The sequence below is a fragment of the Miniopterus schreibersii genome, assembly GCF_964146895.1.
Source record: "Miniopterus schreibersii genome assembly, chromosome: 13".
NCBI classification, from domain to species: Eukaryota; Metazoa; Chordata; class Mammalia; order Chiroptera; family Miniopteridae; genus Miniopterus; species Miniopterus schreibersii.
The window spans coordinates 22464842-22481132 of NC_138113.1; the positions used below are offsets into that span (position 1 = coordinate 22464842).

General features: G+C 45.7%; 1 protein-coding gene across 6 annotated transcripts in view; it reads left to right on the forward strand.

Annotated features, from left to right (window-relative positions):
- Positions 1–15711, forward strand: part of CAMKMT (calmodulin-lysine N-methyltransferase) — a gene marked incomplete at its 5' end in the record, with an annotated part of 246665 nt that extends 230954 nt beyond the window's left edge. For 3 of the 6 annotated variants that reach the window (XM_081156625.1, XM_081156627.1, XM_081156628.1), the window contains 3 exons: positions 3427–3490; positions 10061–10192; positions 15127–15711. In XM_081156625.1, coding sequence (XP_081012751.1) covers positions 3427–3490; positions 10061–10192; positions 15127–15204 — 274 coding nt within the window. In that variant the 3' untranslated portion in view covers positions 15205–15711. Of the gene's footprint in view, positions 1–375; positions 456–3426; positions 3491–10060; positions 10193–15126 lie in introns of those variants that run through there. The other 3 variants (XM_081156626.1, XM_081156629.1, XM_081156630.1) reach the window with 2 other exon arrangements.
- Between the last annotated feature and the right edge of the window lie 580 nt (positions 15712–16291).

Sequence of the window (16291 nt, forward strand, 5' to 3'; positions counted from 1 at the left end):
AGACTTTTTTTTTATCCAATGAACACTTTCATTCAGGGTTTGATGGCTTTCCAGTTTATTGTAGCTCTGCAAAAATAAAAGTGATTCTCGGACTCTCCAAAGGCTTGGAAAGCGAGCCTGAAATGCCACCCATAGCCTGAGGCGGGAGCGCGGCCCGCAGGGCCCTGCGCACCACCCGCGCCTGCAGCCCCAGACCTGGGAAGGAGATGGGAAGGGGCGGCACCTCCCTGCTCTCTCAGCATTTTGACTCTGTACCGTGGATTGTTTCTGCTTTCTATCATTTTTACTTTACTCTTAATGATTTTTTTAAAGTTTGGTTTTTATGAAAATTTTTTTTCTCAAAATAGGCTCTAGAATTTCTTTGTTTTCTTTCAGATGCTGTAATCACGGATATTTCTAAATCACAACTCAAAGAACTTTACACCTGAAAAGACCTTTAACCCAAATGTAGTCAGTCCTTTCCTCTCACACCTGAGGAAGCTCAGTCCCAAAGATGTCCAATGGCCAAAGATCTTGCCACCTCAGGGACAGAGCTAGGCAGGGGCAGAATAGGGGTCAGCACCAGCTTCCACACCAACCCGTTGATCCCTGCTGACAGTTAATCAGTTGATTCACTTTCTGCTGAAAGTGAACCCGAAACAGTGAATTTAACTCAGCACATTTCACCTTGAGAATTACACTGAGGTCTTCCTTTTTGTGGAAAGTGACAGAGAAATGCCTCCTTGTTCTCTGCACTAATTAATTTCCCTATGAGAGGAGTTGTAAATGTTCTGTGCTCTGCATAAAACTGACGGATTCTAAGGGAGGGATGAAAATGGCCTGGCACCTTTCCTTTCTCATAAAGTCTGTGGTTCAGATCAGTGGAACAAAGCCAGTGTTGATTCCACAATTGAATTATGTAGAGGTGTGTGTGCATGTGTGCACATATGTGTGCTTTAATGGCCGAACTAGACTGTCGCATTTTGATCAGTAACTGGAGGGAGAGTCGAAATGGTATCTCCATCCCAGTCACTGACCCACTCAGCCTTTTTTAAATAGATCCACTTACGCTACTGCTGTTCTCTGAGCCCATTAGGACTATTTAAGGGGTGAATTTTCAGGAGATTATGTATCGCTCCTACTAAAGCACACTGAAATTGCTCGTAGGACGTACCCTATAAAGCGTTAGAAATTCTGCACCAGGGCTAAGGAGAAGGGTGAGCTTGCTGGAATAAAGGCCACTTAGAGAACTGCAAGAATTACTTTAGGGAAATTTGATTTGGAGTGATGGAGTAGACATTACCCTTTGGATAGCTGTGTTTGGAATGTGTACTGTGTGTTAAGCTGCATTTCCAGTGAGCTGTGATGTTAATATCTCTGTCACCATTATCAACACTAAATAGAAATAATACTTTACAAGTTTATCTTTTAAACTCAGCTTTTAAGATGCTGTTTGTTTATTCTAACGATCTTACCAACTCTTAGGATGCACAGGTATAAACTGAGCATGGTCTTTTGCTTAGTGCTATGTATCCCAACCAGCCAGGTTTTTTATAGGCCTGAGTATCTGACAGAGTGAGAGTCTTCTTAAAAGACGAAACCAGAATGCTTAATTATTACAACTTAATATATCGTTATCTCAGTAAAGAATAAGGTATATAGTCCTAAAGAGAAAAAATTTTAAGACACTTAGATACAATTTTTCTTCTTTCTTATCAATCCTTAATGGCTATTAATTGCCGATTAATATGACTTAAAGGCAAATTTGTGTAGCATTTGAATTAGCATTCTGTGCTCTGAGATTTAAGCATGTGTTTTCTGGAGCAATAAGAGAACTTTCCCGTGAGTGGTAATCAGGTTATCCTGACTGATGGAAGGAGTGGGATAAGGTTCCCATTCTGGACGTGATTTCTAGCTTATCTTAAGAGTATTCTTTGTCCGTTGCTCAGAGCATACTTTTATAGAACCTTCTAATCATGTCATGGGAAAACCCAAGGACTAACTTCTTGGAAACTTCTCATAAACTGCACTCCCCACTTCTCAGATAGGAGAACTGGAAGAGAACCTAGTCTGGTGAAACATGCTACCTAAATGTCAATTCTTCCTTACGAAATACCGGTGCAACCTCGATCTCAAGGACTGTGTTGATCTGCCAGCCAGGCAGTCAACCACCATTTATCGAGTCCCTTCTGCGCGTGTGTGCTGTGCTAGAACTAGTGACCCGTGAATGAACAGACTGCAAGCCCCTTGTTGGTGGGAGCTTGTCTTCTTCATGGCTTATTTCTAATGCCTGAAACAGCCCCTAGTGTGCAGTAGGTGGTGACAAGTATTTGTCAAGTAACATATTAATTTGATTCCACCCCAGCCACAAAGGTGGGCCTTTATTGATAAAGACACAGAGGCCTCATGTGAAGTGACTTGTCCAAGGTGACACAGGAGGAAGGTCAGAGATAGCGCCATTAAACCTTGCCTGGAGTATGGCTCCACATAGCAGCCTCCTACTGACAGCTGATACTCCCCTTAGCTCCGAGAAGGGTGAAGCAGGGCCCCAGGTGGACTTACTCGTGCTGTGGGAGGAGCAGGAAGGCTAATCAGAGGGGCCTACACCAAACTGCAGCCCTGGAAATGGGAGTAGGGTCCCCCGCTTAGGCTCCTCATGGGACGGCTGACGCACAAGGCTGCCCAGAGTTCTAGCCTGTGAGGCCCAGAGAAGCAAACTCTGTCCCAAGCTTCCAAGATAAGGCTTGGTGAAGACAGGGTCAGACTGACCCGGCCAAAGGAATGACAGAACAACAGAAATTCTCAAAAGACCAGAGGATTCAAAAGAAAGATGACAGTGAGCTGCAGAAAAATCAACATGTAGATCAAGGGGGTGGGGGGGATCCGGAGTTGCCATGGTCTCCGTAATGCATTGCCTAAACCTCATCTTTGTTTTTGGAACAAAGTGACCCATTTAGTCCTGGGTCACTGGTTGAGTCTAACCTCAGTGCTGTTCCTAGTCGCTAAAAACCATCACCACCTGAGAGGGCTCTGTGGTCTGGGTGTAACAGGGCTGGCGGTTTGTTTCTGAAGGGCGGCCTCACAGCACCCTCCATGTGCAGAGGGCCCAGGTCTATAGAGACCAAGCTCCAATGACGGAGTGCTGGGCGAGCGTCACCTCAGCCAGATGACTCCCCCAACAGAAGCTTAGAAGATGTGCCTTTAACAATAACATACGGCCCGGTATGCGTGAATCTTGGCCCGTTTCATGTTGATGACTTGGCTTCGTTTGCAATACCACTGATCACAATATCTGTTTTTCCCCCCAGTAAGACATTTGAATAGCAAGAAACAATTTCTTTTTAGTGTTGAGTAAACATAGGTAATTAGCCCTGTACTTATCTCCATTAGTATCATTAGACTTGAAAACCCAGTTTAATCTGGATTCTGCTCTCTTCTCAATGTCAGCCTGTTTCTGGACCAGTACAGAGCCAGCCTTGTTGATGCAATAAAGAGATTACTCCAGCCCAGGGTAAGTATGTTTCTCTTTTCTCCTGAACACTGGCTTCAGAATAATTAGTCTGTGCACAAAGATGGAGAGAGTAAGGGAATGGCAGGATTAATGTCATGTAATACTTTAATTCTTATTATGTCCAACTTCAGTTGGGTCTTCTGATCTATCAGATTCTTCCCTAATCATAACGAGGAAACTTCTTACCCCTGGCCTTCTGATAAGGAACACAGTGGGTAGTAAAATAAATGAAACTGCTTCAAAGATAGTGTGAGATTATTTTTATCAAAGAATTTCTTGAGTCTTTTCCTTTGATAACAATATCTTCATATGAAAGTAGAAGTATGATATTGAAAGTTTTCTGTTGACTTCTGTCATTTTAAATCCCTTCAATGGTAACCTTTGTCATTGGGTTTTTATTTATTGCAAAATAATTTTTTGTCTTTCTATTTCTGTGTATATTAAAGAAAAAGGACTTCAGATGACTCTGTGTATTAAAAGTTCTTTGCTTTAAAAGGAAGCCATTATTTACATATTATAAACATTAGGTCACAATGAAGCCAAGCATGGCATAAAAATTGTGCACGTTTTTACATTTATACATCCATTTATGCCTGTGAGTAAATTACAGAGTTTGTATCCACTCTTATTTTGTTGGGCTGTTATACTAAGCTGGGAGGTCTTGCTGCCTAAACAGAGAGCTAATATACTTCTATTTAAAGTAAGAAAATGCATTTAAAGCTCATGCATTTAAAAAAAAAAATCTTATAAGGATGTAAGGCTCTTGCTGTACCATCGAATTTAAAATAGGTTAACAATGTTAATGCAGTGTAAGACAGGAACTCACATTTAGCGAGAAAAGACTGCAGTGTGTGTGTGTGTGTGTGTGTGTGTGAGAGAGAAGTATTTTTTAAGTTTTGTTTCTAACGTCTTCTTAAAAAGAGGGCTCGCTCCAACCTTCTGGCCTCAGTGAGACTATAGACTAATACCTTTCAGTATTCCTTTTGTATCTGTTTTCTCAGTGAAGGCTCCCAGAGTAATTTGATAATCGCCCTTTGCCTTACACTGTTGCTTTTTATTTTATCTCTCTGTAGCTGAGAAACTTTAAGCCTCTCAGAGGAGTAACCACAGCTTTGTAAGTGGTAATCAATTAAAGGAGATTGGCCTTCTCAGTCCCTCTGTGGGGTGGGTAGCAGGCCTTGAGGAAGGAAGGGACACGCTCCAAGCTGTTGATGGCTGCGCCCTGGCTGGGTGAGCGGCCTGAGCTGAGCATAGAAAAGGGAATTTGGGGGCCTCTTCAGCCCCCTGTGAGCCTTGGCTGATTCTTGTGAGCATTTGCAAGATCAGGATTTTCAGAGAGGGCACCGAGACTCTTGGATATAAAGGCCTCCATGAAAATGTATCACACATAAATACAGTGCTTCAAGGACTCCTGGGTCTCACACTGAACAAACTACTCCACGCATCACCAACACCCCTTCAAAGCCTGTTTGTGGCAGATACTCCATTTCGCGGCAGATTTGCATGATTTACCCAGGATCTGTCGTAGATCAGTCCATGATTTACAATAGAAAATGGCCCAAGCTATGAATAGACCTAAATGCAGATTGACTGGGATCTCTAGCAGCTCCCCTGTCCCCTCTATTAAAGCCTGAGCCCCACTCCCCGCTTGCCTGAAGTGTGGCTCCACACAGCAGCCCCGGTAAAGAGCAGCCCTCCTGCTGACAGCTGATACTGATGCGCTCCAAGCAGGATGCGGCAGGGCCCTGGAGTAGGCGTTTACTTAGGCCCCGGAGGGGCAGAGACTGGAGCAGAGGAGCCTGGACCACACTGCAGCGTGGAAAACGGGAGTGCGGGCCCGCTAGACAGCGTCAGCGCCCTCGGGACCACGAGCAGATGCATGGGGGCGATGTTCACAGGCCCCGGCTTGTTAGCGCTGCTGCCCGGCTGCTAAGGATTCAAAAACATCACTGTGGAATTCACTTAACCTTCTTCAGAAACAGGCCCTAAGTGACCGCCAAATTCCTGGACACCTAGAATTTGTGCTATAAATGTAAGCCATGGGCTCTCGTTTCAAAGGAGCAATTTCTTTTTATTGACAGAGTTCCTCATTTTTAAAAAAAATCTAACCGCTCGCCCTGGCTCATGTGGCCCAGTTGGTTGGGCATCACGCCGTGCACCTAAAGGTTGCTAGTTCGATTCCCGGTCAGGGCACATGCCCGGGTTGTGGGCTCCATCCCTGGTAGGGGGTGTGCAGGAGGCAGCCGATGGATGTTCGCTCTCATGTTGATATTTCTCTCTCTCTTCCTGCCTTCCTCTAAGTGTGTGTGTCTGAGTGTGTGTGTGAGAGAGATGGGCAGTGCCCTCGGAAGGATAGGAGTTTGGAGCCAAGGACATTGAGTTCCATTTTAGATGTAAAGGGGTAAAGGTATTTTCAGAACACCACGGAGAGATCTAGTAGGCACCTGAAAATACGTGTGCGGGCCCTGGGCTGTGGTGAATGCTGCGGTTATCTGCTCGTGAGTTTTGATGTGTAAGTGGTAGGTGAAGCTCTGGACTTTGGTGCAGTGGCCTAGAACTGTATAGAATATGAATAGAAAGTAGGCAGAGCTCTGGGGACCACTGACAATTAAGGGGCAAGTGGGAGAAGAGAAGCCAGGGAAGGGGACAGGGAGATGTCGAGGAGGAAGCAGGAGGTAGCATCTCCGAACCCTGGTAAAGAAAAGGTTAAAAATAAGCAGAAGCTTAGCCGTGTAAGCGGTGTTTAATAGTTGGCTGCCTGGGACTGAAAGAGGAATAAAGGCATTTCGTTGGCGTAGCATATTCCTTTTAAAATAAGTCTGAAGCATACTTATTTTTTCCAGCAGTGCACACCCTTTAATATGTGAGTATAGATTAGTCTAGCGAAACAGCAGCCACGGCACTCACAATGTAAACAGTATCGTTGTTGTTTAGTGGAGCTCCCCTCCTCTCCAGGGAGACACAAATTCCCTCAAATTTCTGCTCATCAGTCAAAATTTTACATTCAGTTGAGTGTTCACTCTGAGTTGGAAATGATTCTGTGGCTGTGAATGCTTAGAAACTTGTGCTCTGGTAAATTGAAAATAATTTTTCTGAATGATGGGCTAATTTGAAATCTGTTTTTCTCTTGTTTTGATTGTTGTAGCCTGAATCATGAGGCGCGTTCCTCTGATTGTTCGAGGCAGAGGGTTTGGCTGCACTGGGCGTGGCCCTAAAGCCTTCACTGTGGGGCGGGGCGGGCACTCGGTAGGGCCCCGCGGACGCTCGCTGAGTGAACGGGTGACGTACTGTTGTCCCCCCTGACTATGCACCCACGTCTCAGAAATGGCGGAAACCAGTGGAATGAAAAAGCAAGCACCTTGCAGGTGGTCACCGAGTAATTAGAGAGTAACTCCCGCCTGCCCGTCCTCCTTCTGTGGGGACAGTGCTGTGCAGAGCGCTGCCTCTCCAGTCCCATCGCAGTTGCTGACGCTATAAATGCTTCTTGGGGAAAATCTTCTTTAAAGAATCAGCAATAGAACATGGCCTCTGAATTCCCAAAGACTCGTATTTCTCAGATTATTCAGCGTCTGGATCTGGTTTCTTCTCTCAACAAATACTGATTGAGTGTGTACTATATGCTAGGCCCTGAGAAAATGCAGTGACTAAACATTAGTTGTCATGGAGCGTGCATGCCGGCCAGAGGAGACGGGCAGGAACCAGCAAGGAGATAACGTGTGCCAAGAACAAGAATAAAGCAGGGAGGGGTGAATGATGCTGAGGCGGGGCTGCTCTCCTAGATCGGGTGGCTGGAGGAGGACCGGGAGACTGAGGCCTAATGGAGGAACGAGCTGTCGGGCAGAGCGCTGCCATGTGCTCAGCTGCAGTCCCCTGGCGGCTCACCCAGCCAGCAAGAGGGCGCGGGGCGGAGAGCATGTGCTTTGCGAATGCCAGCATCAGCCTTCCCAAGGACCCTGTAGCCCTGCAAACATTATGATAAATAGCTTAGATCAGCGTTTTCCAACTACTTAGTCAGGGACACTGACCTCTTTTCCCTTAGATTGTCAAATAAAAAAATGACAGCAACCAACACAACAATAGCCATAAATATATAGGTCATATAATAAATAGAGTTGCGTCTTATTAGTCACGTCGCATATAGGGTTGCACCTGATTGGTTAATTCTTGGTACCAGAAATCCTTATATACAAGTGTAGGCAGCTGATTTTTTAAAAAGTCACTTTGGAGCAAAAAGGGTAGGTAATTACTATTATTATTTTTTTTTTGTAAATCAATCAAAATACCTATTTTTTTGTTAGGTCGGCAAAAAATATATTTTTTGGTGTGCCACAAAATTTTAGTAAGTAGTTTTTGTGTGCCATGAGATGAAAAGGGCTGAAAATCACTGGCTTAGATAATAGCTGTTAAAAATCAACTCTTTCATTGTAATTGTATGACAATTTTTGCAAGTGAGTTTAAAAAAACACGCACTTCCACTATTCAAAAATCCAGCATGGCAACCAGCGCTGAGGAATGACTAAAATGACCTACTAGTATTCCCTCTCTTTTTTTTAATAGAGACTTTTGCCCCCCTGCTGAGACCATGTATTATATCTAGTTTCACATCAAAGTGAATTTTTACTGCTAAGTTTGAAAACCACCTGAAAATAGCAATTAATATTAGAAAAGCTGACAGGACCTTAAGTGTGTTGGCATGATTGGTGCTGCTATAATTACGTGCCTGAGTATGTACACGTCTATGTAAACACAGTATGAAAACACACTTGATGTCCAGGACAGTGTATCCATGTATTTTCTTGCAGGTAAATGAGGGAAAGAGAGTGACAGGGAGAGAGAATTGATGGCATTTTATAGCACTGTTAGGTGGTGTAGATATTTCTAGTCTTACACCTATTTAACCTTGTTTTTCAAACTATTTTCATTTCCATCACCTCATCTGATTCTCACAACTTGCTGGGGGTTGGGGCAGGGCAGGCTTTGTTCTTCCCATTTGATGGAAGAGGAATCCCAGTGGGTCAGCTACGATGACTTGAGTTTCTTGTCTGCCAAATGAGATTAGACTCACATCCCCACGGTCCCTTCTAGCTCAACAGCTCTATGACTAGTTTTCTGATTTTCCTGAGGTGACACAGCTCTTTGATGGTGAAGACTCCCTTTAAGTCCAAAACCCCCTTCTGCCACACAGTTCTGGTTCTTCATTCCCTTCATTGCATGTTTAATCGTCTGTAAAATGTTACATCTCCCTTACCAGATTGTTGAGAAAATGGTTGAGGGGATTCAAGGGGAGGTTGAAGCACCTAGCACAATGGTAGCTATTATTATTAGTATTGCCATCACTAGTACTAAGAGGCAATGTGTGTACAGGAAAGAGAGCTGGCACTGGAGTCAGATACCTTTCCAGTCATTCACCAGTTGTGTCATCTTGGCCAATTATTCAACCTTTCTGAGCATCCTGTCAAATGGAGCTGATACTCCCACGTTTTGGTGGTTTGATGACTAAGGGAGACAGCGAATAGAGAGCCACTCTCCCAGTGTCTGACACGTTCCACATTCTCAACAGATAGTTGGCAGGTGTGACTGATAAACCACCTTTCATAAGAAAGTAGGATGTATCTTCATGATTCCCTCAAAACCTGAAGTGGCATCTCATCAAGGTGAAGTGTAACCTTGAAATTAACAGAAGCATACAGTCATCTTTTGAACAAATAAAAAGCAAAGAAGGTTCTGAAGCTGAGCCATTCTGTGCACATCTGAGAGGGAGAGGAAAACATCCACATGCACCCAGTAGTTAGCACGTGTCATCGTGGAGCTTCATGTCGGATGGTCTTCTGAAATCCAGTATATATTGTATACAAGTCCTCCATTCTCCCCACTGTGACAGTCCCACAAGGTTGTGCAACTTATTTAGAAAAGCCTGTTTACCCTCACTATACCACTTTCTTTGAAAAGCAGTCATTTAAGTGCTGAGGAGCTGCTTTGCTGTAATGATGACCATCTTGAAGGATTCGGTGACGTTGGAAACCAAGGTCCCTGCAGCCTTGAGTCTGACAGCACCGGTGGCAGGAATGAAATATGCAAATTCTCCAATAGGGATTGTGGTTACTTGTCTCCATGGAGGATTTCTTGGTACTGAGTTTTCAGGGCACAATAAACTAACATTTATAGGCATCGGCTGCCACATGCTCTGGAGGCGTGTTGTGATGTGTTGGCAGCTGCTAGTGAGTCGCAAGGTGGGTGGCACTGCCCTGGACCACTCTAAAATCTGGTGCTTTCGTTTAAACCACTGGACCCAAAAGAGGTGTGTATGGTACAGAATACCAACTTTGAGTCACATTTTGTTTATTACATGCGTTGTTTGAAAAGCCACTGGCCATTTGAATATGAAGTATATATTTTTTCTTACTTGATATCTATCTGTGAAATTACTCTCACTGTGAATGCCCATCCTGTGTCTTAAGAACAATGGAGTTTTCTACCTGAGAGCAGTATGTTAAATGCTTTGACCAATGTCTGTTATGTTTGGTTGCCTTCCAGTTTTAAAATGTGTAAATTTCCTTTTTAATGTTCTAGGGGAAAGCGATGGTATTTGCCCCACGCCGAGGGACTACTTTAAACCAGTTTTGCAATCTAGCTGAAAAGGCTGGTTTCTCTATCCAGAGACATGAAAATTATGATGAACACATTTCAAACTTCCACTCCAAGGTTAGTTTTCTGCTTGTGTTAGATAACACTTTAATCCGCATTGCATTTTGAAGAGATCATGGTCTTTTTGGCAGGTAACCTAAATATTTGATTAAAGTACTTAGGTGTGCTGCTTCTGAACAGCTATTTGTATCTGATTATTTTGTGTGGTAAAGCCATCTTTTATCTTTCCATGTCTAGAAGGATTTTACAGAAACCATTTCTGTTTACTCCTTTCTCTGAAACAAAGTTATCTTTTCATTTATAATAGACTAATTTGTAGGATGCTGGGGAGGTGGCACAGAATGAATTGATAAACAAGCATTTTTATTTTAATGAAAAAGCTTCGGCTTTTAAGTAGGTTAAATGCTTAGCTGCGCTGAAATAAATAGAAGGTGAGTGTCTAATTGTATCATGTTGGACTGTAAATCTTTATCTCTGCTTGCGTTATGGCTGGGTCAGTTGGCAGTTTGAGACTGTTAAATCTCCTACAGAATTTCACAGTTGCGGGGTTAGATGCCAGAGCAAGGTGCTACAAGATTTAGGTCAAAGCACTTAATCTGAGAGTGATTTCTAAGCTTGCTTACATAAAGCAATGTTACCAGCCTTTTTATTATTTATAGGTATACAGCAGTACAGGACACTGAGAGGCAGGCATTCTTCCGAAAACTTTAGGAGCCTCACGTTTGCTAATACATGTCACAGTTACTAGTGGAACGGGTATTACTTATGTAATTTCGTGCCTTACAGAAATCTCCCTTCCCTGAACTAGTGTGACCTTGGCAAGAGACTTTGGCTCGTCATCATTTTGCAAGTTGTGACTGCAAAAAAAGTCCAGACCTTAATTTCTCCTGTAAAACTGTCAATAGCATTCTTATTACCTAGGACCATGATAGAATGTGGAAGTGTGGCAGCTTTTGAAAAATTATATACAAAGTGGATCTGGTCTTCCCAGCAAAAGAAAGGAAATACTTTCTGGAAATGGGTTCACCTCTTTGGGTCTCTAAGGTCTCCATTCAGCCCCTGGAAAAGAAATGGTGCTTTGTGAACTGAAGGGGTTAAATCACTTCCTCTCCCTGTTGGAATTGGGCCCTTTGCTTACCATCAGAAAATAGGAGCAGCATGGAATGTTATTGGAATCTTACCTGCCTCTCTAGAACAATGTTTTCCTTTTTCAACCCCTCCCCAGAACAGACAGAATGGCTCTGGAGGCTTCACCTGGTGGGCGGAGGGTCCCTCCTTCTGTCCAGGGTAGGGCTAGATGGACGGGGACCAGGTGATGTCTGCCTCAGTGTCGCTGTCATTCACTTTCCCCCAGAACAACAAATGCTTTTAGTTGCTCAGCCGCAGCTCGGGAGAGCAAAGGCCGGGCGCTCCGGCAGCGGACGGAGTGAGCCCTGGCCTGCTGCTGTCTCCTCGGCCCTCGTGCTCCCGCGGCCGAGCCTGGGACGCGGGCGGGGCGCTGGCCGGCCGGCCGCGAGCGGCGGGCTTTCTCCTCTGCGAGGCGGCGCCCCCGCTTCCCCGGCCGTGCGGCTCCCGCAGCCGGTGCTCCCGAGGACACGGCCGCCTGGCCGCGGAATACTTCGGGAAGCAGGCGGCCTTGGGCTTCCTGTCTCCAGGCCGAGGAGGTAGACTCCCGCCCCGTGGGAGCGGCCGGGGGCGGGGCAGCGGGGTGCTCCGCGGAGGGGGCGCCCGCCCTGCCCCCCGCGCGGGTTTGTGCGGAGGTCAGCGGCCCCGGTTGGGCCGTGTGCGTCCAGCGGAGCGCGCCCGTCCCTCCCGCCGCAGCCCGGCTCGCGCTCCTGCCCCCGACGCGGGGGAGCCCCGCACCCGGGCGAGGGCGCTCCGAGGCCAGCACCCCGCCCCGGGCCCCGGCGCTTTGTCTGCGGCTGGACGCGCGGCGTCTCGCGCGGCCCTCGGCCGCCCCCGCCGCCGCCCGGCCCGCGGGCCCGGGGGCCGGTTCCCCGCGGGCCGCCCTCCCGCGCGGGACAGCGCGCCAGCTGGAGGACTGGGGGGCCTGATAGTGCCGCGCCCGCCGCCGGCCGTCGTAATCTTGTTACACAAATGGCGTGAAGAGATTCATGCATTTTAATTCCGCCCGCATTAGGGCCGCGTCACTCACAGCTGCCTCGCGCGCCGTCCCGCCTCTGCAGCGGGGAAATTAGTTACAGCCTTGGCAGTCGCGCAGGGTAAAAACCCACAGATTTAGGCAGCCACCCATGAAGCTGATTAACAGTCAGTGATCAGGAGGAACGGCTTTGCCTCTTAAACTTTTCACCTCTCATTGTTAACTGTGAAATTTTATTTCCGTTAAAAAGCAAGCCTGTAATCAAAACGGTGCCATTCTGCACTTTTCTGCCAGTGTTTTTGTTAAATTGTGCCCACACCACGCAGCCGCGTGCTCGGGAACCAGGCAGCTCAAGGTGTAGTGTGTTTTTAAAATACTGCCTTTCTGTTCGCTCAGGCCACGGGAAGAAAAATGCAGCACTTTCCTCTCCCCCCAACCTCCCGGCCTCCCCCAGGCTGGGAACCAAAGGCCCTGCGACGGTGTGGCTCAGAACCTTTCAGGGCCCTAAGCGGCAGATTGGTTAGCAAGGGAGAGCCCTGACTCAAAGGTTACAGCTGGCTTGAAATTAGTTGATAAAACTACTCTCATTCATGCAAATACCCTTTGAAATATAATTGTACACACCATAGGGTTTTTTCCCCCCCAACTTTTGCAAAACCACCCGTGTGTTTATTTTCTGTATTTTTGTACGTAGCCATGAAAATGGGCTCGGGCTCGGCGGTGAAGCCGGTACATTGTGTTGAAAGCACAGCCATATTGCACTTCTGCTTTTCTATTCAAAATGCAACATTACAAGTGGCCGGTGCTCATGACGGGTGTTGTGCTGTTGATAGTTGTGGACACGGTAAAGGATAAACAGCCTGGACTCCACGCCCGCCGCCGCTGGCGTTACACCCAGTCATGAAGTAAAGCACCCTGCGACTGACAGCAGCTGTATAATTTAGTTCTGTCCTCAAAGACCCTGTTTTAACCTATGAAATTGGAAAAAATTGTTTTATTCATAATTTCCCTTTTGTTCATTTTTTTCAAGGTGTTCTTTTATTTCTTAAAATTATAATTATTAATTGGGCTAAGAAGTAGAGCCTGGAAAAATGGAATTATTCTTAGACCACATAACATTCCCTCATCGAAGCAGATATTGCCTGACAGCTTTGTGTGTGTTCAAGGACCCCCACATAACAGACTGGGTTCAGAAATGACCTGGGCCTGGGGTGTAGCGTTGCCTTTGAGGGTTGTTGGCTTGTCCCCATGTCCGGAGGGGCTCACAGTCAACACAGGGCTTGCCCCTGGCCCCTTCCAGCAAGGAAGCCTCTGCTTTGGCCTCCAGAGGTCAGCATAGAATCCAAGTTAAAAGTGATTTCTAACCCGTATTTACAGAAGAATGATTTATCCCACATATTACCTCAGGGACTTTATAAAGAGCTCATTTGAGTCTGTATATTAGTGCATTGAGAGTGAGGAGGTCAGCTGACTCACGCTGAGTAATCAACTTTCCCTGATCCCCAATCCCTGAGGAAGAATTGCGCTAGCTTGGCCCCCTCTCCCCTCCGTGGGCTCGTTCAGTGAGCGTCACGAGGGCAGCTGACACCAAAGGTATTTACAGTTGGTAGGCCCCTGTCAGTGGGTTTGGTTTGGGAAGCCATTTTCTCCATTTTTATTTTATTTTTTTTATTAAAGAGTGATATTGAGGGATGTATGTTTAGGGATAACACTGTCGTTATTTTGGTGGCATCCGAAGTCCATGAGGCTCTTTCTAAATAGACAACTAATCATTTGAAAATAGAACAAACTCCATCTAAGAAAACAGAATGAAGTCACTTCAGTGACTGTCCCACCGTCAGAGGTCAGGAAAGTGGGTGAGGCAGTCAAGACTGGCTGCCCTTACGTCCCCCAGAAGAAAAGGAAAAGCAGGCCGGTGGCTCCCGTCCTTGAGTGAGGGCACGTCACAGTTGGGAATACGGCACAGAAGGAGCACGTCCATCGAAGAGATTCAAGTTACGCCCCAGACCTACTAATGCGGGGAAGTGTCACGCTGGAGCCATTCATTTAGCTTGGGGGGGGGGTCTGATTTGAAACAATAGAGGAATTGGTCCCATGTATAATTAAAAGAAATACTTGTTTCTGACCCTCATAAATTAAAAAATGAACTAAAATTGGCTCAAAATAGTAGTTTTGTCTCTATAAAGAATGAATTGTTATTTGCTAGACTACTTATAAATACGACTATGAGAATTTAGCCAGCGAGGAAAAGCGTACCTCAGATCTGAGAGTGCCCGTCGGGCTTTAACACCTGCCCTGGGCAGGCCCTCGGCGCTGCCCCTGAGTGGTATCGAAGCTTGCTGCTCTAACTGTCGGAATGTTTTTCTCCTCAGAGAAAAGAAGTTTTCAATTATCATTAATATTAAAACCCTAGGAAGCAACTGGGAGAGTCTTTGAAATGTCTTAGGCCCTACGAGCCTGTCCCATGTGCCCAGGTGTTGTCACAGTCTCCAAACAGTGAGCTGAGAGCCTGCCTGCCTGATTCCCGGGCACTGGCTGGGGACAGAGGACCAGGGGCCGACGCCTCTGTGCCAAATGGCTGGCCTGGTGAAGATGAACCAGCCCCCAGGTTTGCCTTCACTGCAGTGCCTCACAGTTCATGGGGGTCACAAATGCAGGGCAGCTGTTTATGAAAAACACCCTACCCAAACCAAAAACAGAGATTCTCATCTTGACGCACGGTGTTGACATGTCAGTGTCACTGAGTGCTACCCCAAGTTCCTTTTTTTTTTTTCTCCCCAGAACAATATATTTAGGTAAGAAGTCTTCATTATACTCAACATTTAAATCAGTTGGTAAAAAATTCCTACTCTGAGTCTCCTTACCTTGTTTTTCCTATTATTATTTTCAGTTGAAAAAGGAAAGCCCGGATATATATGAAGAAAACCTTCATTACCCACTTCTGCTTATTTTAACCAAAAGCAGATAGAAGATTAAACTGCTCAAAAGATGAAGAAAACATCATGTGCACAGGGAATATTTTCCAGAAACAGAAATCTGTCTGTAATGGGCACAGTGTGCAGCAAGCTGTTGGCTCCCTGAGACTTTCCGGCGTCTGAGACTTGGGCCCCCCACCTTTGCGACATCCCACGGGTGGATTCTGGAGCCCACCGGTCCGACATGTTCCCCAGCCATCCTGGTCCTCTCGTTTTCAGTCTGCTTATTGCTCTTCCTGTACCAAACCTTTGTTTGTCTTTAAATATCTGTAAACAGCCTGTCTGAGATTTAAATTGGACTTGTGAGCAACCTAAAGATTTTTACCTCTAACTGAGACAGAATTTCTTTTGGTGATTGCCACCCTCATTAAAAAAAATAAGTAAGTCTTGGTCTTTGTTCTGTTTAGGTGGCGGTAGCTTTTAATCTGTAAAACAGCAAACATGACGATTCTATCCTGGTTCATAAAAATACAGCATATCTTTCTGATCTCCTTCAAATTAATTGTGTGAAAGCTGCCATCTTTTTTCTAGCTCCCTCCCTCATTCTTTTTTTCCTTCTAAACGGTGGTTTTTTCCCTATAGATGTATAAGAAATGGCTGCAGCAGCCCAAAGCCTCGTAAACTGACCGTTTGTCCTCTGGACACAATAGCGTGGCCGGCCCTCTGCTCCTCCTCTCCAATTATGTGTGATTAGTCTCAATGTGTGGTGTCAAGGAGGAGGAGTGTGCCGAGTGCTTATTATCTGTTTAGGTACAAGAAGAGCACATTTAGACCCTGACTATGAATGAAAAGTGAGCCTTTATCGGGGCTCACATCTAGCTGCTGCTGTTCTCCAGGCCTCTTTCAGAACAAGTCCTTTCCAGAGAAATTTTGAATAAATGGTCGATAAACTAGATTGCAACCAGGGGGAGTTTTTAAAAACTCAATCACACAATTATCTTATTTAAAGCAAGTATATATTGTTATATGCTGTGACTCAAGTGTATAGTAAACATTTAATAGGGGCTACCTAGGATTCAGAGAGAATGGCTTTTGTGCAGGGAACCGAGCATATTCTTGCCTGGTGCATCCACGAGGTGC